Source organism: Sorex araneus, chromosome 1, assembly GCF_027595985.1.
Source record: "Sorex araneus isolate mSorAra2 chromosome 1, mSorAra2.pri, whole genome shotgun sequence".
NCBI classification, from domain to species: domain Eukaryota; kingdom Metazoa; phylum Chordata; class Mammalia; order Eulipotyphla; family Soricidae; genus Sorex; species Sorex araneus.
The window spans coordinates 362450648-362475073 of NC_073302.1; the positions used below are offsets into that span (position 1 = coordinate 362450648).

The window sequence follows — 24426 nt, forward strand, 5'->3', positions numbered from 1 at the left end:
CTGAGCAAAGGCGGCAGCCTACATTGGCTATTATTTTGCTCTTCTTGAATTCACTCAATTTCTGGTCATTCGAGCTGGACTCAGGGTACTTGTGTATTTAGATTGAGGATGAACTTCACTCTAGCCACTTCCAAGAGATAGAGCTGAGTGGGACACTTAATTCCTCAATTCAGTATCCTAGCCACGGAATGGGGGCAGAATATGAAACACAACATCAAGACTCTGAGACAGTGATGCGGGGGAGCACTCGACACTATCCACCCTCAGTATTTGCCAAGTATCAGTGCAGCTGGGCTGTGGACGCCACCTGAAAGCTTGTGGGAGCATTGACAGCACTATTAGATTTGCAGGTGCTTGCAAGAACTGAGAGAGTGAGAGTGAGAGGGGGAGATAGAGACAGAGACAGAGAGGGAGGGGGGAAAGAGAGAGAGGGAGAGAGAGGCAAAGAAAGAGGGAGAGAGGATGGGGGAGAGGGAGAGGGAGAGGGAGAGAGAACACAGCTTTGAAATGCTGAGAGATGCTTTAAAAAGGGGCAAGGGAGGCAGAGAGATAGTACAGTGGCTAAGACACCAGGCAAACCGGGTTTTGATCCAGGGTATTCCATATGGTGCCAGGAGTCCGCCAGGAATAAGCCTTGAGTACCATTGGATTTGGCCCTAAAAACCAAAAACAATTTGAAACAAACTCATGTGGGTGGGAGGTTGGGGAGATTGCGTGGGGACAGGGAGGTGGGAGAAAGAAACAGTGCCCCTTTATTTCTCTGCTAAGGCCTCTGACCCTCCCCGTCGGGGTGCGGCAAGGCCTGGAGGCTGGGGAGGAGGAGAGCGCCTCACCTTCGGGGCGAGAAGCGTGTCACGTGAGCCGGGAGGCGCGGTGACGGCCGGCGCCCGCCTTGCCCTGACGCTGGCCCTAAGGAGAGGAGCCCGCAGCCCGCGCCCGGGAGCGCCCACCGGCTGCGTAAGTGGGGGCGCAGTGCGCGCGTCGGGGCGCGGCCTCCCGTGGTTCGGGGAGACTCGGTGCGGGCTGGGGGCGAGTGCGGGGGCCGCTGGGAGTGCCCAGGCTGGGGTCCTTGCGGCGCATCTCGCCTTGAGAAGGCTTCCCCCGACCTCCTGGCGCACCCCAGAAGTGGCCTCGAGTCAGCCCCGGGGCCCGCGGGAGGAGTACAGGGGTCCGAGCTCCTGGCGGGTGAGAAGCGGGACTCCGCGGGGACTCCGCGCGCGAGGCGGGGGCGCGTTCCTCCGGACGTTTAGCGCTGGTCTGCGGGGTGTCTGCGGTCCTGGATGCTGGGCAGTGGAAGCCGGAATGCCCCCCAAAAGGCGGCGTGGCGGGAGCGGAGCGCCCCGGGATGCGGGGTCCGGAGGAACCCGTTTCTGTCGTCCCATGCCGGGTGCAGGCAACTGAGGCACCCGAGTGACCCGTCCCGGGCGGTTCCGTGTCCCGGGCGGTGTGCCGTGACCAGGAAACTCTGTGCGCGCTTTGGCGTTTGAATACCAGTTCAGTCTCTGCCTGCTGGAGACTTTAGGCAACTTATTTAAACTTGAATTTCCCTGTTGGAAAGGTGGAAACGATGGTGAGTTGTTTACTTCCCCCTTTAAACTACAGAATTGTTGTGTTAGAAATAATCTGTGGAATGCACCAAATGCCATGGGATTGGTAAAATTGACGGCAAAACGGGATAAGACAATTTTTAAAACTGGCCATGTAAAGACTGTAGTCAGCATTTTCCCATTCTAAACCGTGCTTGGGCCCTGGATTCACTGCTTGGGTGCTCTAAAGGATGTTACTTTTCTTCCCCAACCCCAACCCGCCAGTATCTGCCTTTTTCTTCTCCCTTAAATGTTCCCATAAACCCTTTAATTTTATGGAAAAATAAGAATGAATAGAACAAGATTAAAGAGGGGAAATCCATTGAGAATGCATTTTGCTAACTTATTTTTTTTGGGGGGGAGTGCCTACATTCCACAGTATCTGTGCTCAGGGGTCAAGACTGGGGGTGCTCAGGGTATAAGAGACCATATATGGTATAAGAGACCGTATATGGTGTGAGGGACCAAACCAGGCTTGCTGCTAAGTGACTGCATCCCAGGTCTTACCCCCTGTGTGACATCTACAGTCCACATGTTGCTACCTTTTTAAAAAAGTTATTTTAAAACTTTGGCTTAAAAAAAAAGACATAGTTGGTATATGAAAGCCTGTACATTTGCCAAGACTTACTTTTATTTAAAAACGTTTATTTTGTAAGTGGGGTGATAGTATAGTGGGTAGAGCAGTTGCTTTGCACATGGCCAGCCCAGGCTCAATCCCCAGCATCTTCCAAGCACCTTCAGGAGTGATTCCTGAGTGCAGAGCCAGGAGTAACCCAAGCACTTCTGGGTGTGGCTCAACAAAACAAAACAAAACAAAACAAAACAAAACAAAACAAAAAATGTATATTTTAGTTTAGGTCAGTATTTCTCAACTGGGACCATATCCTGCCCCCCGCCCCCCATGTGTCCCCAGGATATTCTAAGGGGGCCACAGATGACAATATAAGCCTGTGGACTCCTATTAGGGGAACAGGGCTCCAGACCAGGTCACCAATTGGCAGGACAAGGGGACCCAAGAAGAAACAAGGCCAGAAGGGGGCCATATTCCACAAAAGATTGGGACATTGGTTTAGGTAACATGTATACAGTAGCGTTAACATTTATGAGTTTTTATGTGGTTACAGCACCCCTCTACCACCACCACAAAATGCCCAAGACTCTCTGCCATTAGAGGTGAATTCTAGTCCACCTCTTCTTTCCCCCTTACCCCAATGAATGATAATCTCAATTTGTAATTCAAGGCCAAGGCTTTGCCCTCCTTTGGTACTGTCTATTCCTTTGTTCTGTTTTTTTCTGTGTATACCAGAGAGGGATGAGATCATCCATATTTGTCCTTCTCCCTGTAACATATTTTGAGGCACCCTCCAATTTTCTCCAGCCAAGTTGCAGTGATCTGCATAGCTTCCTAATTATGTACAGCTGCATAGTATTCCATTGTGTATTTATTCATTCATCTGTCATTGGACATATTGGTTGTTTCTATATCCTGTATATTGTTTTAGCACTGCAATTAATGTGTTAATAAATATTTTAAATTAATATTTTGGTGAGTTTTTTGGTGGTGGTGGATGCTGAGTCACATGGAAGTTCTATTCATTCATTCTTTTTTTTTTTCTTGAGAATTCTCCATAGTTTTCTCTAGAGGCTGAGCCAGGTGACATTTGCCAACCGTGAAAGAGAGCTCCTTTTTTTCCCACCATCCCCACAGACACTGCTTGTTTCCAGTCTTTTTGATATAACTCATTCTCACTGGTGAGATGGTATCTCATTGGTGTTTTGATTCGCATGTCCTGTGATGCAGAAATTCTCAGCAAGAGCCAGCAAGCAAGCAAACAAACAAACAAAACAAGCTGCGTACTCTGAGAAGTGGGAGAACTCAAGTTTTAATTACTGACTCAGCACATCCCATGCTCCAAAGACAGGGCTCCAAACAAAGGCAAGGGCTCAGTTTTATAGAATACCTGGCAGGAGATGGACATTTGAAGGCAGCTTACTGGTGGGAGAATACAGAGGGAGAACTTTCCAAGCATGTTATGTTACAAGGTAGGGTCACCCCAAGGACATGAGCACATTTGGAGACATTCTCAGGTTACCAAAGCTACAGGGTGAGGCTATGACCATCTCAAGGACATCCCAAATGCACTCCATGGTTATGTCGTGTTGCCCAACTCAGCTGGCATTTGGCTAACACCAATGTTAGCCTGTTTGAAATGTGGACAGGGGTCTATTTTCCTTATTCTCTTTCTAACAAGTGACACTGATGACCTTTTTCTTTTATATGCCTACTGGACATCTGTATGTCTTTGGAGAAAGGTCTGTTTCCCTCTTGCCATTTTTTGATGGAGTTATTTTGTTGTTGAACTTTGTGAGTGCTTTATATATCTTAGATACTAGCCTTTTATCTGATGTATGATGCATAACCATTTTCTACCATTCAGTTAGGTTCCATTTTATTTTAGGCAGGGTTTCTTTTGATATCAAAAAATTGATGTATCATATTTACCTCTTCCATTGTTTTTCTTTGCCCATGGAGTCAAATTGTTGGAGACACATCTGAGTTTCAATATTTTGAAGAGTTCTCCTGTTTTCTGAAATTATTTTATGGAGTCTGGTCTTATCTTGAGTCTCAGATTTTAATTCACTTTTATAGCAGTGCCACTTAAAATTTTCCCAATCTTTCTGAATTTTTTTGAAAAATTTCAACATTTAAAAAATTTTTCCCATTCACCTCTGCCAAGAATCACACACAGGGAGGAGAGATAGTTACTTTTTAAAGTCTAGAACTCTACATAGATCATTTCCAAATATCAGGAAGATGATTAATTTAGGGAATGTGTCCATTTTTTTTCACAAGCCAGTCTAGGAACCCTTATGAGCACGACTGATGGATGTCTTTTCTTTGAAACCAAATTTTCAGGTGTAATGTGTTCTAAATATGTGAGCTCCGTGATTTTACCTAAATACAGAGCAAGCCAAACTCCTCCTCCATTTCCACAGAAATGTTTTAGTGTTTCTCAGCCTTCTTCTAATAGTGACCCTCTTCTGGACATGGTTTCTTTCCGAGGACCCCGTGTCCCCAACCCTGAGGTTTCTACCATATCCCCATTTGCATAATTTTCACCTGCTTTAGTAGATTCTGTGGTAAACAAGTATATCATTTGGCTCTAAAAGCCTACTATTTAAAAAGATTTATCTCTATTGAATATCTATTTTGTAGCTAGGGATTGTTCTAGAATTGTGACCTACCTGGGGAGTGAGGGAAGGGCTATTTTTCATCCCTCTACCTTACCTGGCTTGAGTTTATATTTGCCTACATATTCATCTCATGCACTCATGCATCCGTCACAGTAGCCATACCGGCAGTGTGGTTCCACTCAGAATAAAGGAGTGTGTGTGTAGGTTCAGAGATTTCACATGGCGGAGCCGCATTCCTGTTCTCTATGCCAGTCCTGTTGGCCTTCTCGGGTGCTTAGTAATGGTGAGCCAGGCATTGTGTTGGATGTTTGCAGACGTGTTGACCTTCCTGAGGTCAACTTCATAGAGTGTTGACTTCATAGAGTGGAGCTCGAGTCAGAGAGCCTGTCAGAAATGCCCCCGCATAAGACCAACTACAAGAGCCATTTGTTTCAAGTGATCTTTACAAGACGACCATTTCAACCCTCTTCTGGCTTCATGTAGAGTGAATTGAAAAAAAGCTCTATTTTTTTTTTTTAAATCATTCACTTGTTGGTTTTTACCCCATCAGTGTTCCTCTTTTCCCTTGCCTAGTTACATAACAAGGGTTATGTAAAGCAAGAAAACAAGGGTTTTTCTTTCTTTTCCTTGAGTTCCTTCTATCTGTGAGTCTTTGGAGAGAGGGTTGGATAGGCTACTGGATCCACACCAAGATCATGCATTCAGTTGACTGGTGGGCAATGGACTGCAGCACTTCCTTTCCCCTGAAGTTCCAGGTATCCCCGTGCACAGTAAGCAATAGGATTAGCAGCAGGAAGGAGCAGTCACCCACAAGGAGAAGTGCAGTGCTTAGTGGGCTAGAAAGCAGACCTCTTTTTGGCTTGCTATCATAAGCACATTCCTCGTCAGTGTCAGCTTAGACCAATGGGTTTTATACACATCCATTGTCTCCTTGAGGAGGGTTCTCTGCCCTTGACATTTCTGACTCCTAAGCAGTCCTAGAATAATATTTCACAACTTGTTTCATGCCCAAGACATCCCTCTCCCAAAATGAATTTTGTTAAAGGAGAGAAAATTATTTGTGTGAGAGCACAGGGGAGCCTCTACATGTCAAAGGGTCAGGAAATTGCTTACTAGAAGCAAAGTTGCACTGGGGTAGAGCTTATAAGCTCCTAAATGGAACAGCAAGAAATGTAGAAAGTTAAATGCAAATGCGTCTCTTCTGAGGCTCATGGGATCCTGTGATGGGAGTATTTATTTGACATAAGGAGAAAGTGGCAGCCATGGCTAATTCTGAATTTGAAAAGTATTCTTACCCAAGTTTCTTGATGAAGAATGCTATTAGCAATCAACAAGTCACTTGGAAATAATGTTTTTTCCCCTCTTTCCCTCTAAATATTGGCATGTTGGTAGCGTTAACTTGGCTTAAAAGAGGATTGATTTCTTGTGCCTGTGTGGATTGTATGGAGTCACTGGGGTTCTGTACCTCTGAAGCCTAACCCAGACTGCCTCATGGGACAACCGTCTCAATGCCTTACCCACAGCTTCCTAGTTTACCAGAGATTTCTCAGAGACCTTTTTCTTCACTCTCATTTACTGACTCATTAAATGCATGTCAAATTCATGGCAAATCAAATATGGGAGATCCTAGTTCATGGGACCATCACCTGCCCAGCCTCTAGGTCACATTTGGGGATGCACTTCGCTTTGAGATTGGCAGTTGTCCAGGTAAAGATGATCAGAACCACCTGGGAGTGGGGATGGAGAGGAGACAGTGAATTCAGAAAACATCTAGAAGATTCAGCAGGTGACTTGTCATGGGATGTCAATAAGAGGAAGAAAGGCTTAGAAATAGAGTCTGGGCCTTGCAGATCAGGCCTTGGGCTCAATCTGCTCTAAAGAAAGAACAGAACTGGAGAGGGTAGCTCAAGTGTAGAGCACATGCTTGCCATACGTGAGGCCCTGAGCTCAATGTTGGAACCCCCATGACAACCTAAGTACTGGAACTACTGGGTGTGGCCCAGATATATTCAATGTGTGAAGCCTGGGTTTGACCCCATGGCCCCTCAAGCACCCCTTCCCCTGACAATACCCAGTGGGGAGTAGCCCCTAAACACTACTGGGTGTGTGGCCTCCAAAAAAAAAACAAAACTAAAAGTACAAATTGAATTTCCTCTGAGACATAAATGGAGAAGTAGGAACAACTTTAAGGAAGAAGAAAGATTTAGTTTTGAGGTTTTTGGTTACTTTTGATTTTTGTCAATATGATTGTACAGCTGAAAATTTTGTGTTATATTTTGATAAAAAACTATAATCATCCTTCCCACTACTCTATACTTCCCTTTTCTCTGATATTCTCTTTTCCCTACTCTGACCAATTTCCTCTAATTTCAAATTTCGAAGCAATCTATGTAACATTATTTTTGATTATTGTTTTAGAGCAGTGCTTTATTAATTTTTGAAATTAGCTTGAGATCTCTCTCATTACTATACTATAGTAAGGTGAGAATTTATGCTCTTGAGTATCTATGAACTATGTAATTTCTTTCATTCTCTCCCATTCAGCCTGTAGGCACTGGTGGGCACTTTCTGATTATGAATGCCAAGGTTGTCTCCACCTGGCTGTGCTTAGGGCTGACTCCTGCTATGTGCTCAGGTATCATTGTTGGCGGGGATCCGAGAACCACAGGTAGTGCCTGGGATTGAAACTAGCTCAGCTGTGTGCAAGGCAAGCACCTGACCTGCTGTGCTACCTCTTCTTAAACAGTTTCATAACTTCAGCAAGTTATGAGGAGGTAGCTCGTTGGTAGAATACCCACTACACTTGTGGGCATCCCAGACTTCATTCCCAACACTGACAAAACCCATGGGTGTGATCATAGCACCATAGCAATAACTATAGCAGCAGCAGCATAGTGACAGCCTTTTTTATTTAATTGAATCACCATGAGACACATAGTTACAAAGTTGTTCTTGATTAGGGTTTCAGTCACACAAAATTCCAACACCCATCCCTTTACCAGTGTACATTTCCCACCACCACTGTCCCCAGTTTTCCACTTAGCACCTCCACCCTCACCTCTATAATGACACTTTCTTCTTTCTCTTCCTCCTTCTCCTCCTCCTTCTCCTCCTCCTTCTCCTCCTCCTCCTCCTCCTCTTCCTCCTCCTCCTCCTCTTCTTCTCCTTCACTGCCATCTCCTCCTCCCCCCTCCTCCTCCTCTTCTTCTTCTTCTTCTTCTTCTTCTTCTTCTTCTTCTTCTTCTTCTTCTTCTTCTTCTTCTTCTTCTTCTTCTTCTCCTTCTTCTCCTTCTCCTCCTCCTCCTCCTCCTCCTCCTCCTCCTCCTCCTCCTCCTCCTCCTCCTCCTCCTCCTCCTCCTCCTCCTCCTCCTCCTCCTCCTCCTCCTCCTTCTTCTTCTTCTTCTTCTTCTTCTTCTTCTTCTTCTTCTTCTTCTTCTTCTTCTTCTTCTCCTTCTTCTCCTTCTCCTCCTCTTCCTCCTTCTTCTTGTTCTCCTCCTCCTCCCCCTTATCCCCCTCCTTCTTTTTTCTCTCTCTTTTGTCCCCCACTCCTTCTGAACATTCTGATTTTCAATACAGGCAGAGAAAGTTATCATGTATAGCCCTTTACCTCCTTTCAGCACTTCTTTTTCTGAGCATTTTCAACTATCATTGTCATAATGGTCCCTACTCCATCCTAAATGCACTGTTGCGAGACTATGCTGAGTGTGGTCTGTGCAACCTGGGATGCCTGGTGCTGCAGTAATGAGATCTCTGCAGTACCACAGTCAGATGTGCGTGACCTAGGAGAGCCAAACTACAAATGCTCCAGTACTATGTAAGGCCAGGATGAGACCGTCTGGACAGCCTGTGTACTCACCACAATGCCCTAGCTGCTCTACCATCAGAATGAGTGTGAGCACTCCAAGAGAGGGCATATGTGCAAATTCCCAGACCACAGTATCTGACTCAGCATGTACCTCAGCATGTACCACTGATGACTGTGCAGGTACCAGAACCAGATATGTGAGCACTGCAACTAGGCATGCACATGAACACTGGCCACCTCCACTGCAGCCAGTGAAAGGAAGGGAAGTAAGAAGAGGGAGGGAAGAAAGTCAAAGGCTAATGCTGGGTTTTTGGGGGGTTTCTTTTTGTGTTCGTTTTGGGTGTTTGTTGTTGTTTGGGGGTTATACCTGGCTGCATTTAGGGCTTACTTCTGGCTCTGTGCTCCAAGATCACTCCTGGTGGAGATCAGAAGACCATACTGTTTGCGAGGACCAAACCCAGGTTTGTTGTGTGCAAGTCAAGCGCCCTCACTGGTGCACTATTTCTCCAGCCCCTCTTCCCCTTGATTCTTTGTAGGTGATATCTTTTTTTGTGGGGGTCACACCCGGTGATGCGTAGGGGTTACTCCTGGCTCTGCACTCAGGAATCACTCCTGGTGCTCCTTGGTGGACCATATAGGATGCTGGGAATCGAACCTCGGTCGGCAGCATGCAAGGCAAACCCCCTACCCACTATGCTATCGCACCAGCCCCTGTAGATGATATCTTTATTTCTCTTGCTAGCTCTGTTCATTTGGTTAGTCTGTTTCTGGATTCTGTTTGGTATCTGCTCATTGCTTGATTCAGGAACTTGGTGAGCCCTTAGACCTAGAAAACCACATCTGCTCCTTTCTCTAGGCTTTGCATTATTTCTCAGATGAGCTTCACCCCTGTATTTTATCCGCTGCCTTTTTCAGCAGTTCCAGGAGGCATATGCTGGCTCTTCAGAACTAATATCCAAGTTTTCTTACTTTCTGTCAAATTCTTTAGTCTGCCAATTTTCCACTCCAGAAGATTTCTGTAAATTGACTGCTCCACTCTTTTATTAATTTTGTTTGGTTTTATTCTGGGGCCACATCTAGCAGTGCTCAGGGACTGTCCCCAGATTGCTGCTTGGGGTTCACTCCCAGTGGTGCATAGGGGAACATATGCTGTGCGAGAGACAGATAATCCAGTGCCTGTGCATGCAAAGCACATGTCCAGTCCTTGCTGCTATGTCCTCTGACCTCTTTCTTTTTAAAAATATAAGTTATTTTAAACTGCTAACACTGTGTTTGCTTTCTTACATGCTCTTGTCCTTCATTATTTCAGTTTAATGAATGCAACTTCTCCTCCTACACTTGAAAGGTGTTTTATGTTTGTTTATAATGACTTGCATTATATTTTATTTTATTACTTATTTATTTTAAATTTTTATTAGTGAATCACCGTGGGGTACAGTTACAAACTTACAAAATTTCATGTTTGTATTTGGTTTACATCCCTCCACCAGTGCTCATTCTCCTCCACCAATGATCCCAGTATTCCTCCCACCATCCCCATCCCAACCCGCACCACCCCATCCTACCTCTTCGGTAGGGCATTCCCTTTTGTTCTCTCTCCAGTTGGATGTTGTAGTTTGCAACAGAGGTATTGAGTGGCCATCATGTTCAGTCTATAGTCTACTTTTGGTACACAGCGTTCAACCCGAATGGGTCCTCCCAACATTCTCTACTAGTGTTCCCTTCTTTATCTCAGCTGCCTTTTCCCCCAGCATGTGAGGCCAGTTTCCAAGCTGTGGGGCAGACCTCCTGGTTCTTATATCTACTACTCTTGGGTGTTAGTCTCCTATTCTGCTACTTTATAATCCACATATGAGTGCGATCTTCCTACGTCTGTCTCTCTCTTTCTGACTCATTTCACTCAACATGATACTTTCCATTTGGTCCATTTATATGCAAATTTCATGACTTCATCTTTTCTAACAGTTTGCATTATATTTTAGACTTATTTTTTTGTTTGTTTTATTTAGTGTCTAAGGATTAATCCTGACTCTGTGCTCAGGAATCACTCCTGGCAGTACTCAGGGGGGAACATAAATAGTGATGGGGATTGAACCCTGGTCTGCCAGGGGCAAGGCAAGCGCTTTCTATGCTGTACTATTTCTCTGGCCCTAAAAATCTGCCTTTTCTCCCCCTAAATTAAATATTTCTTTCAAAACTCAGTATTTGGTGTTGTTGTGGGTTTTTTGTTTGTTTGCTTGTTTTGCAGTCTGACTCTGTAGTAAGGATGAGAAACAAAATAAATCATCCTGGAAGCTCATTTTTGTGTTGAAGGGATTGTTCATCAGTTCTGTCTCTGTGGAGCTGATTTGGGGGTGGGGGACAAGACATGTCACTGAAGAATCCTGCATCAGTGGGGCTGGAGAGAAAGTGCAGTGGGTAGAGCACCTGCCTGCCACACAGCTCACCTGGGTTTGATCCCCGACACCCCCTGTGGTCCCCTAAGCACTGCCAGGAGTAATTCCAGAGATGGGTGTGACCCCCAAACAAAGTGAACAAAAACCAACAACAAAAATAAGAACCTCAAGTCACATCAGTGCCTCTATGTCCTTTCTCTAAGAAGTCTTAGTTATTGCAAAGACGACTCCTCAGCCATAGTGAGGAACATAGGAATGTAGTATTTGTTGCCAGTGCTTTGGGAGCTACTTATTTAAGAAACCAGGGTATGTCTTTAGACTTTAGCATGCTCATGGCCCTATTTCCCAACTTTTATAGCATTCTTAAGTATAGAGTTTCTCATTAAATGAAGACTTAATTTTCCAGAGATCAGTATCTTTTACAGAATAAGCTTCTCCTCTCCCGTGTTGAGTGGGCATGGCAGCTGGAACTCCAGCTTTCACCAGTACCAATACCCCACCTTGAGTTTGCTTGTTTCAATATCCAAGGTGCCATCCACCTTTGAGTCTTTCTGTGGTTCTGTACTGGGACTTGGCTTATGCCTCATTTTTATGCAGTTCTTATTCTTTGCAGACTGTTTCTTTGTTCACCTTCTCTCTGACAGCATCAAAAAAATTTCATCTGCCTGGTTTGTAGTTGTATTTTCTCCTTTCTGACCCATGGGATTTACATCTGTGGAAAATTGCTTTACTTTCATTTTAAAGGGTTTCACAAGGAAGTAGAAATAAACAGTTGTGTTCAATCCACTCTCTTTCAGTAGAAGGACTAGATTGCATTTTGACAGGTTGAGATTTTGGCTCATGGGACAGCAAGTGACAATGTCCTGTAGGCAGTTGACGAGATGAGCTCAAGCTCATGCGCAGAACTATGACTTTGTGGTATAAGTAGAAGATGCTACTTACAGGCATGAAACCACTGGAAGAGAGAGAAATAAAGTGTGAACCAATGGCAGGTAATGGGAAACCCCAATATTTAAGGGGAAGATAGAGGAAGAGGAGACTACTAAGAACAACATTCTAGACCCAGAAGAATGTGCACTATAGCAGGAAAATAATTTCAAAATTTTGCTTTTTTTAAAAAAAAAGAGAGAAAGAAATGGATTGAAGTGACAATTTCAGCATTTCAAAGAAGTTGTTTAAGATAAAGACAAAAATGTTTTTGAATTTAAGACGATACAGAAGTTTTTAAGATTTTGGTGAGATGGAATGGCATATACTCACAAGTAAAAGAGTGAAAATAGCTTTGTTTTCTTTTGTTTTTGAAAACTTCTGACATAAGCAATGGAATGTTCATAGTACATGTGTATATGCTCCGGGCGTGTAAGGAAAGCCCCAGCAGCTCTCCCTCTAGCTGCCCGGGTTCGGTAGACCCTGGCCGCTCCACCAACTCTGACCCAGGGTGGTCCATGCCATGGGCGGACAAAGGAGGAAGCAAGGTCCAGGCTGGTTGATTGATCAGTTGCTGTTTATTCCATTCTCCCCAAGCGCCTGTTCCAGTCTCCCTGAGCCCCCCGTTTTAGTCTCACACTGCCCCTCATTCCCGTCTCCTCCTGTCCCTCCTGCTCAAATCTCCATGCTCCATCTCGCACCCACGTCTCTCGTCTCTCCACACGCCTGCTCCTGCATCCTTCCCCTACATTCTCCTCCCTCTGACCGCCTTGCTAGTCTCTCCACACTCCATCCTGCTGCCCTGGTCTCTCTCTCATCTCTCCCCAACTCTCCAGCATTGGGGTAGCCACACCACACCCTGTCTGGTAGCAAAATCAACATATCAAAAGCCCTTCCTGACCGCCAATCAGGCTCAAGGGTGGAAATACCACCTATGGGTGTTGCTCCTTTCCTTAGTCCAATAATTTAATTTACATTTTTCAAATTTACATTTCAATTAACATATTAGTTCTACTTCTTAATACTAATTATTTTGTATGGACACAATAAAAGATACATTGAGTTTGTAGGGTGGCTCTCCTGGGCACATTTCGCCACAGACTCAGACTACAGTACTCAGGCCAGATTAATCTTTCCTAACCCTAGCAGGGTCTGAATCTAGTTACTACTTTTTGGATCATGACAGAATTTGTCCATGCCCATGCTCTTAACTTGTAGTTAAGCATTATGGCACTTTGGCCAAGCCTATTTCAATGCCAGGGCAGATCATAGCTCACTGCTTGCCCTGGGTCCATCCAGTCCCTCGTTGAGACCCTGCTTTTGGGGATCTAGGAAGTAAGGGTAACTGTGGCTTAGGTCGAGAGAATAGATGTCTAGGAGGTAATATTATCTGGATTCAATTAACTCTCAAGTTACAAAAGCATAGCGTAAATTGTCTTCCTGTGTCTGTACAAAAAGGACATTTCTCTCAATTAACTATGCAAAGGACTTAAGGAGAAGAGAAAAACAATATTTACAAGTCAACAGAGCACAAAGAAAGAAGTTACAAGTAAACAGAGAGGATTGGGAGCACTGTGATGTGAGTACATAACCCAATAAACCTAAGCTCCCTGTGGCAAGGTGGAAAGGACAAACCAATGTTATCCTACATACGTGGACCAAATGAAAATGTTTGTGAGCTTTCAATGCTGTCTCCACTTTAGAGACTGGGCACAATTTTCATATATTTATTGAAGAGATTCTGCTCTGTATTGTTGTTATTGTTGTTGTTTTAAATTTAGTTTTTATTGAGACACCATGAGATGCGGTTATAAAGCTGTTCATGATTGGGTTTCAGTCATATAATGTTCCAACACTCATCCATCCAAAAGTGTACATTTCCCACCACCAGTGACCCCAATTTCCCTCCTGCCAACCCCATCCCTCAGCCTGCCTCTATTGCAGACACTTTTCTTCTCTCCTCTCTCCCCATCCCTGTCTGTCTGTCTGTCTCTCTCTCTCTCATCATTATGGATTTCTACATTCTTTTTTTCCCCAAATCTATGACTTTGGTTTTGTTGCCCTTTCCTTATCTGTGTGAAGATATTTTGATTGGTTTGATTTTAGACTTTAGAAATTATTTCTCATGATCAAAGAGTTTTTGAGCACTTTGTGACCTTGCTGAAGATTGGCAGCAGCAAGTGAGTCCAGAGGCTTCCATTTTGCTTGTCATTGTATTTCTATATTTTGATGTCTCTTTAGAAAACCACAGTTTATAATCATTTTTTATTTCAAGAAAGACATTTTTGGATAATCTTATATGATTTCTTTTTATGGTTTCAAAAGCAAAGACTTTATCTCTAGGAAGACTGAGAAGGTAATGTTTCCACAATCAGTATAGTTGTTCAAACTGCTGCCATGTATGATGTTTAAACTATTACATAAAGGATCCATCCTACTTCCTTCCTTCCCTGCTGTTATCTATCTTAGAAGGGTGATGTCCTTTTTCCTGGTGCTTCTAATCTAACTGATAGCCAGTTTCTTAACTGGAAAATTTTAATGTTATGTAAAATAATATAATATTCTTTATGTAATGTGACCTTTGTAAAATAGTATGTTTTGTGACTTCTGTAAAATAGTATCTTTTATATACTATTTTGGAGCGATAGCACAGCGGGTAGGGAGTTTGTCTTGTACACGGATGACCTGGGTTTGATTCCTCCGTCCATCTCAGAGAGCCCGGCAAGCTACCGAAAGTATCCGCCCACAGGCCAGAGCCTAGCAAGCTACCTGTGGCATATTCGATATGCCAAAAACAGTAACAACAAGTCTCACAATGGAGACATTACTGGTGCCCACTTGAGCAAATCAATGAACAACTGGATGACAGCGTTACAGTGCTACAGTGATTAGCCCTCAGCTCCCTTATCTTTTGAGGGCTGATATAGACATACCCATCTGTATGGAATTTCAAATTCTGGTAATATTGGTAAAGTCGATACATGAATCATGCCTTTGTTCCATTACATGAATAAATGTGCGAAGTCATAGAGAAAATGCAGTTCCATGGGAACAAACTCCAGTTCTTGCCACTTAAAATAAAATGCAAATCACATTCTGTTGTGATTGCTGAAGGAACCACCCAAAATACCAAAGTCCTTTCCCTTGGCTGAGTTATTTGAAAAGACCATAGAATAAGGAAGGTGGGTAGCAAAAGATCACCTTTACTTCCAAGAGTCTGGATTGATTGTTTTTACTTCAGGGCAAAATAACTTCCTTTTACTGAAACCCATAGTTGAGTAGAGTTGCCTGGAGTCTCAACTGGGTGGAGAAGAACAGCGTGGCTCTTGTGGGCACAGCCAGAAATTTGAGCCTAGCTTGTCTACTTTACTCACCTTCATTCATGAGAGAGATCTTCCCATGTTTCCCAAGACCTGGTGCAGGAAGAAAGAGGGGAGCCCCGAGTATTACACTATTGGACTCCTTCACCATCGATGCTTAAGAGAAACTGCAGAGATTTTGTCCTGGTCTATTAGCAACTATTTACTGGCTTCAAAACATAGCTCCCAGCTTCTCACCCCCTCCACTGCTAGTCTTGCCAAGGCCTCTCTCCTCTCTTGTATCTTTGCCTCCCCCTTCTAATTGGTGTCCTCTTTCCATCTTAAATTTTCCTTGCTTGATAGCATTCATTTGATGTTTCACAATCCCAACTATTAAGCTGCCTTACTCCATCCTTAAGAGTTTCCCATGCAGTTAAGATAACGTTAGATATAATTACATTTTTATTTTATAATATTTTTCTGCTCTTCCTGATTCTTTTTAGCCTCTCCTAGCTGTCACTAACTTCCAGTTTCTATTCTTTCTTGTGAATTCTGCATGCAGTGGCAGAGATAGGGACCAGTGACTAATTCATTAGCAAGATTAGACCACACTGTTTGATGCCAGGGGGCCCGCCTGTATGAAGGAGATAGGCCTGTATGTCTCAGTGCCACTTCAGCAAAAGGTCACCCTCACCTTGTGTGCCACATACCAAGTCCTCTCTGGGAAGACAGCTCTTCAAATACCAGTCTTAGAAATTAAAATGATGCAGTGAGAATGATGAATGCTGGGGCCCTCAAAATAAAGCCTTTCTTTCACCACTTATTTGCATAGAAAAATGTTTTAACAAAACAACTAGTTTTGGGATTTGCATCACATTGAATTCAGGGTTGCACAATAGCCCCTTCATTATAGAATTCAAATGCTTTAGATGTGCTTGGAAAATCTTAAGAGGTGACTGAGTCTTTTTATTTATTTAAAAAAAATTTTTATTAGTGAATCACCATGAGTTACATGTTTGCATTTTGTTTAGATTCCACCACCAGTGCCCAGTCTCCACCAATGTTCCCAGTATCCCTCCCACCCTCCCACCCCATTTTCCCCACCCCACACGACCTCTGTGGCAGGGCATTCCCTTTTGTTCTCTCTCTCTCCTTTTGGGTGTTGTGGTTTGCAACAGAGGCACTATGTGGCCATCGTGTTTGGTCTATATTCTATTTTCAGAGTGCATCTCCCATCCCGTGCAGGTCCTCAAGCCACACTTTACCTGGCGTTCCCTTCTCTATGCTATCTGCCCCTTCCTCCAGCATGTGGGGCCAGCTTCCAAGCCTTGGAGCCAACCTCCTGGTACTTATCTCTCCTATTCTTGGGTGTTAGTCTCCTATTCTGTTATTTTATTTTATATTCCACAGATGAGTGCAATCTTTCTATGTCTGTCTCTCTCTTTCTGACTCATTTCACTTAACATGATACTTTCCATGTTGATCCACTTATATGCAAATTTCATGACTTCATCTTTTCTAACAGCAGAATAGTATTCCATCGTGTAGATATACCAGAGTTTCTTTAACCAGTCATCCGTTCTCTGGCACTCGGGTTTTTTTCCAGATTCTGGCTATTGTAAACAGTGCTGCAATGAACATTCGAGTGCAGATGTCATTTCGACTGTACTTTTTTGCCTCTGGGATATATTCCCAGCAGTGGTATTGCTGGGTCAAATGGGAGTTCAATTTCTAATTTTTTGAGAAGCGACCATAGTGTTTTCCAAAAGGGCTGAACCAGTCGGCATTCCCACCAGCAGCGTAAGAGGGTCCCTTTCTCCCCACATCCACGCCAACAGCGGTTGCTTTTGTTCTTTTGGATGTGTGCCATTCTCTGTGGTGTGAGGTGGTATCTCATAGTTGCTTTGATCTGCATCTCTCTGATGATTATTGCTGAAGAGCATTTTTTCATGTGCCTTTTTGCTATTCATATTTCTTCCTTGAGAAAATTTCTCTTCATTTCCATTCCTCATTTTTTGATGGGGTTGGGAGTTTTCTTCTTGTAGATTACAACCAGTGCCTTGTATATCCTTGATATCAGCCCCTTATCTGATGGGTATTGGGTGAATATTCTTTCCCATTGTAGATTGTTTTTGTACTTTGGTCACTGTATCTTTTGCAGTGCAGAAGCTTCTTAGTTTAATATAGTCCCATTTATTTATCTCTGTTACCACTCGGGTTGGTCAGTGGCATGTCATCTTTGAATATACTAATAGCTTCAATGTCGGGGAGAGTTTTGCCAACCTTGTCTTCAATGTACGTTATGGATTCTGATCTGATGTTGAGGTCTTTAATCCATTTTGATCTGAATTTTGTGCATGGTGATAGGTCGAGATCTAAACCCATTTTTTTTACAAGTGGTTGTCCAGTTATGCCAGCACCATTTATTAAAGAGGCTTTCTTTGTTCCACTTCACATTTCTTGCTCCCTTATCAAAGATTAGATGTTCATACAATTGGGGTTGTGTATATGGATATTCTACCCTGTTCCATTGGCCTGTGGATCTGCTTTTGGACCAGTACCATGCTGTTTTGATTAGTACCGCTTTATAGTAGAGTTTGAGGTTGGGGAGAGTTATGCCTCCCATCGTCCTTTTTCCTCAAGCTTTTCCAGGAAATTGAAGAGAAACAGGAACTCTCCCAAACAGTTTCTCTGAGGCATATATCTCCCTAATACCAAAAGCAAACAAAGATACCACTAAGAAGGAAAACTACAGGCCAATATCATCCCTAATGAACATGGATGCGAAGATCCTCAACAAAATATTAGCAGATAGAATTCTAACAACTCATCAAAAAGATCATACACCATGACCAAGTGGGATTCATCCCGGGGATGCAAGGATGGTTTAACATTCAGAAATCAATCAACATAATCCACCATATCAACAAAAGCAAAGATAAAAACCATATCATCATTTCAATAGATGCACAGAAAGCATTTGACAAGATCCAGCACCTATTTATGATAAAAAAAAAATCTCACCAAAATGGGTTTAGAAGGAACTTTCCTTAAGATAGTCAAAGCCATCTACCACAAACCTACGGCAAGCATCATCCTCAATGGAGAAAAACTTAGGTTCTTCCCTCTAAGATAAGGGGCGAGACAAGGATGTCCACTCTCACCACTTTTGTTTAACATAGTACTGGAGGTTATTGCAATAGCAATTAGGCAAGAAAAGGACATTAAGGGCACACAGATATGGAAGAAAGAAATCAAGCTGTCACTATTCATAGATGATGTGATACTATACCTAGAGAAACCCAAAACCTCTACCAAGAAACTCTTAGAAACATTAGACTTGTACAGTAAAGTCGCAGGTTATAAAATCAATACCCCAAAATTCATGGCCTTCCGATATGCAAATAATGAAACAGAGGAAAGTGACATAAAAAAATCAATCCCCTTCACAATTGTGCCCCAGAAAATCAAGTACCTCGGAATCAGCTTAACCAAGGAAGTAAAGGATCTCTACAAAGAAAACTACAAAACGCTAATCAATGAAATAAAAGAGGACACGAGGAAATGGAAACATATTCCTTGCTCATTGCTCACGGATAGGAAGAATGATCATTTTCAAAATGGCAATACTCCCCAAAGCACTGTATAGATTCAATGTGATCCCTATAAGGATACCCATGAAAAACTTCGAAGAAATGGAGCAAACACTTCTGAAATTCATATAGAACAATAAACGCCCACGAATAGCTAAAACAATTCTTGTGACTGAGTCTTCTTAAATAGAAGAGCCTATGTCTTGTACCTGTCTATTATTCATGGATTTGTGTTACTATTAGAACTGATGATGTTTCTTGGAGAAAGCCACCCAAAAGAGGTCAGTGGAATGATTTAATTTCTGCAGTTTCTGTGGATTAGATCTTTCCCAGAAGAAGCCCTTAAGGGTGATATTTACATGAAAGTGTCTTTTTTGAAAATAATCTCTTCTCTTCTTACAGTACCCCTTCTTATAAAAATATCCTTTGCCAAAAACATTATTTGGGGTGTAGCATATTTTTGCTCCCCTTTAATGATGACAACTTGGCAGGATTTTCCTTTTCTTGTCTCTTCCACTAGTCATCGAATTGGCATTGGTGGGAGCTGATGACAAATTGTTTCCAGCTCATTTTTCAAATAAAGAACATAAGACCAACTCACACAGGTAGATATTTGACAACCTGCTCTCTGCAGGGAAAGAGCCTGATTTTCTGACTTGACTGATTGATTCTAGGCTCTTAATGAGATGTTATTGGACACAGAGTTGTAAAGAAATGCATGGTAGTAACCACTGTACAACCTGTTCATTAAATACACCTGTGTAACTCCAAATAGTATAGTTCCAGATCATGGTTACATTTAATAAAATGATTAATAATGATGGCTTTTGAATATCATTTACATTTCCCTTTTTTGAACTTATATTTCTTACTATAAGCTCTGTAATGGTAAATGTTCATTGTTCAGCTTTTAACAGTGGTTATGTTGAACAGCTGCCTCCTATGGTTGGTTCCTGATCTAACATGCCTATTCAGAAGCAGGGACACTGTTTTCTTGCCCAAGGTTCATGGAGTGAGTCATGGTAGAGCCGAGATTTGTAGAAATTGGTTTCTAAATGCAAATTTCTCTAGTAGGAGTTACTTGTAAATGTTTCTGTTTATTCATTTTTATTTGTTACTCATTTGGCTGCATTTCTGAATTTTCTGTGAAAGAGGTTTAGGACTGTTACAGGCTATTATTATCTATTCTGATAATAAAAGTCATAGTGCACAAACGTAATTGTAGGCAAAGATGAGAGAGTGGAAGGAAAGCAGATTAGATTTAGAGCCATAAAACACCGGGCTTTGAGGCTTGGCCCTACCATGTAATCATAAGCAAGTCACTTATTGCCTTCTCTCACTTCAGGTCTCTGTCAGCTAAAGGAACTAGGTTACATTAACATCTATCATCTAGTCTCAGTCTAAAATATCATGATTCACTAGTTGCTGCCATCAGTTCAATTATTCACACACTTGTTCATACTCTAAGCCAATTTAAAGACAAACATCATCATCATCATTATCATCATAGGCTTTCTGTCATACTAAACTTATGTAAAGTCTTCTGACTTACCAAAAAAGAATTTACTTTCAGTCTTTGAGTTTCTATGGCTTCAAGAGACCAGGACACATCTTTATAGAATGTTAGAGAAAGAAGAACCTATTCTAAAAGAACCAGTTCCTAGGAAACACAAGAGGTCATAACCAGGTATAAATAAGGAATAAGGAACAAGCACCTTTTGGCCATGTCTTTCAGTTGCTTCACTTTGTTTTTCAAAAAGCAACCCCAAAAGATTTTTTTAGATTATAACATTAATTATTGTAAAAAATTCAGAAATTCTTGAGAAGTATTAAATAAGAAAAAAAGTATAACTTCTTCAGTTCAAAAGCCTGTTTTCATCACCTAATGTTTTAATTTATTTTCCAAAACATTCTCAATAGAGTAATTTTAAATGCTGTATATAATTTTATCTTTTTGGTAGCTAGTAACTCACTTATTTTAAATTCTTTAAATTGTTGACAGTTTTTCTTATTGCAGAGAACAATGTGATAATAGCTTTGTTTCTATAAAAATTATACATTGGACACAGTTTTGAATTGTGATATTTAAGGTTTAGTATGACAATTTTCACAAAGAGTATACTTTTGACCTTTAGCTTGTTTCTGCAAATATTGCTTTGTATTTTCCCAAACTTTATTCTGTTTCTAAACATTTATTAAGAAAAATTTGTCTCAATATTTCAATGTGATATATTTGAACTGGAAATAGCACCAATGATTTCACATTACACTAAGTAGATATAGAATAAAATGCCTGGTTAATAATTTCTCTTCACTTTCTTTGGGCTGTAGTAATGAGGTTTATTAGTTTAGAAATAACTAGTAAATGGTCAATAAATTAAAAGAGTCAGCTATTCAGTGATAAACAAAAACAGTTGAGAAGAACGTTGAGAAAAAATTGCCAATCATGATAATAGCTCTTCATTTGAGAAATGACAACTAAGCACAGTTGAGGAATTCTGACTGCTGGATGAGAACTGTGAAATGAGGGATGTTGTTGCTTTAATTCACCTACATGGGAAACTGTGACTCTAATGGTTGTTTGATTAAATGTTAATGAGATCTGTCAAATTGACCCAATTCTTACTTTTATGTATTAGATTTATGTCAATTAAAACAAGACCAGTCTCATCTCTTTCTTTCTTTAACAAACATCCTTGAGTCAAATCCACTACAAGTGAAGTGCTGTAGCTACAGTAGTTATTTAAATATTAATGACTTCCATTAAAGAAGGTTGGAGTTCCAAGCCCAGCTTGAAGGCTGAGAAATTAGAGGGCATGCTTAGGTTATTATTTCTGTCCCCAGGGGGGGTGGGGGGGCAGGATTTCTTATTGAAAGAACTTCTAGCATTTTAAAAATACTACTAAAGATTTTGTTTTCTTGAAGCACTCAGATTGTTGATGTCAAATATCCCTTGAAAGTAGCTATATTATTAAAATATCAGTGGCACAAATTCACATCTATCTTTAAAATGTTTCGCCTGTGCCAAAGTGGCCATTACATTTGGGCTTCTTGAGAACCTAATTTCAGTTTCAAAATCCATTTTGTTTCTTATTATTGCCAATATTAAGCAAAAGTACCTTTAAGTTGCATGTTATATTTAGTTAGACTTGTTTACTTTAAATAAGAGGAAATCTATTGTTAGCCATGAAGACTTGACTAGGATTATATATTTAATCCAACTATAATTATAACTTTTTAACTTATTTGGGAAGTGTTAAAAGCTTCTCAAATTTGCTGAAACTAGTATTTTCATTGGGCTCCAAATTGTGATGTGAAATATATGCACTTAGTCTTGTACACATTTTGTGTTTCTTCTAAGCTCCTTTAATGGCTTGGTATTTTAAAGTGCTGAACAAAAATAGGCATTATATATTTGCATAATTGTTTAATTCTTTTTGTAAGTAGAAATCTGAGAGAATGGAGTTTGTGTCATATCCTGTGTTTTCCTTTGGCTTTAAGAACTGAAAATTTGACTCCTGTGTAAATAGCAGCATGCAGGGTAATAGCGCAGCTGTGAGTTAGGCATTCTGTTACTTAGCAGGATTATAATGAAGTCTTGGATTTGAAACTGAAACGTGTACCCACAACTGACTAATCAAATAAGATTTTAATGCAATTTTTAAAAATGAACACAGTGGCCACTGGTAACGGGCCCTGAGAATGGACCTACAAAATTGGGTTTACCAAGAATGCGGGGTCGGAGGAGGACTTGAGGAGGACTTGGAGAAATTGGTGACGGGACAATGAAGCTTTGGTAGTGGGTGGGGCATTGGTACATTGTATGTTGAAACTTTACTATTTACAACATTGCAAGTCACGGTGCCTAAATGAAATTTGGGAAAATATATTTTTAAAATTTATGATGAACAAAATAGCCAACCATGAGAACAAAGACAAAGCCACATCCTGCATCTGCATCTGATCTATCCTCGCCCTAGTCCTACCTTCACTGGGTTCATAGATGAGGCACATCTATAATTCTCTCTCTTTCTCTCTCTCTCTCTCTCTGTCTCTCTCTCTCTCTCTCATCTAAAATTAGTACACTGGAGCTGGAGAGATGGTTACAAGAGCTAGGCTGCGTGCTCTGTTTTGGTTTGGGGCCTATATCTGAATGTGCTGAGGGCTTATTCCTGGTTCCTGGTAGTGCTCAGGGACCATATGGGGTGTTGGGGATCAAACCCAGGTCAACCGCGTGCAAGGCAAGAGCCCTACTCACTGTACTATATCCCCAGCCCCTGGAGACATGCACTGAATGTGCAGTCAGAGTCCATTGCCCAACACAGCTGAGTGTAGCCCAGGTGACCCCATGTACCCTAAGATGAGAAGCACATAGCTCAGCTCCGAACAACAATCACCCATCTGACCAGTGTAGTTGGGGCTGAGTCCCACTCTGAGTTCTGCCTTGTCCCACTCTGAGTTCTGCTTGCTAGCCTCCTTAGACTCTCGTTGAATTACGTTTAAATCAGCTAAAAATGTTCAGAGAGCCTATCATAAATACAAGTTAGATGTTTATTTTCAAATTGAGTTAAATACCATACACATTTAAGCCATTATTGGTATAATCCGAAATGAAAACTCTTAGAAATTTATTAATAAAAATAATGTATATGTAATAAATTAGTAGAAACAATTGAAATGTTTATTTTCAAGTTTAGTTAAATTATTGGTTTAAGCCATTATTGGTATAATCCAAAATGAATACTTTTAGAAATTCATGAGTAGAAATAATGTATATTTAATAAATTATTAGAAACAGTTTAAATGCTTATTTTCAAGTTTAGTTAAATGCCATGCACTTTAAGGCCATTATTGGTATAATCCAAAAGGATTACTCTTATAAATTTAAATCTTAGAAAATAGATTTGAAGATCCATAAAGATTTCTGTGCTCATAAAATCTGATGCCTAATTCTTGATTATATTAATCAGTTAGCAGTAAGGGTAGGGACTTGAAGAGGGTTGCAAGAACCTCTCTCTCTTCCTTCTCTGTGCACCCGTACACTGGTTATTTCTAAAATTTTTTTTTAATTGAGGTAACATTGATTTATAACATGATATGTTTTAGCTGTACAGGAATATACTTTAACCTCTATATACACCACACCGTGATAGCCACCTAAAGTCATTTCCATGTTTCACCATTCGTGTTTCTCTTTTGTTCCTGAATTAAAGTTTGGTGATGTGTAAGAGACAGAAGTAGTAAACAGGAACCCGTTATTTGTAACCTTCTCTTAAAAGTGCCTGTGGACAGCCTGAAGTTTCACGGTTGCTCACATAGCTCCCCAGCCAGTGCTGCTTTCCTCATTCCTCCTACCCATCTGAGCTCCGCTCACCTCTCTCTCTCTCTTCTGGCCTCGGTACGGCTTTGCTAGGTTCCCTTCGCTTGAGATCTGTCACAATTTTTGCCCTTTCTCTTCCAGAAGCCTAACTCCCTCTCATCTTGTGACCAATTTCAGGGCCTTGTCTTGTGATATTATCTAATGCTGCATTTTATTTCCTTTTGCAGCACAGTTTTTGAAGTAGAAGTTGTTTTTCTGATTACATCAAAAACTGTCTAATGCCCGCCAGCCTCCTTGGGAAGTTA

General features: G+C 41.6%; 1 protein-coding gene across 1 annotated transcript in view; it reads left to right on the plus strand.

The window, feature by feature from the left end:
• Nucleotides 1-1417: 1417 nt before the first annotated feature.
• The window catches only part of CPVL (carboxypeptidase vitellogenic like), a 145331-nt gene continuing 122322 nt past the window's right edge, over nt 1418-24426 (plus strand). The window contains exon 1 of the mRNA XM_004604050.2: nt 1418-1570. Within this exon, the coding sequence (XP_004604107.2) occupies nt 1568-1570 (3 nt within the window). The 5' untranslated portion in view covers nt 1418-1567. The remainder of the gene's footprint in view (nt 1571-24426) is intronic.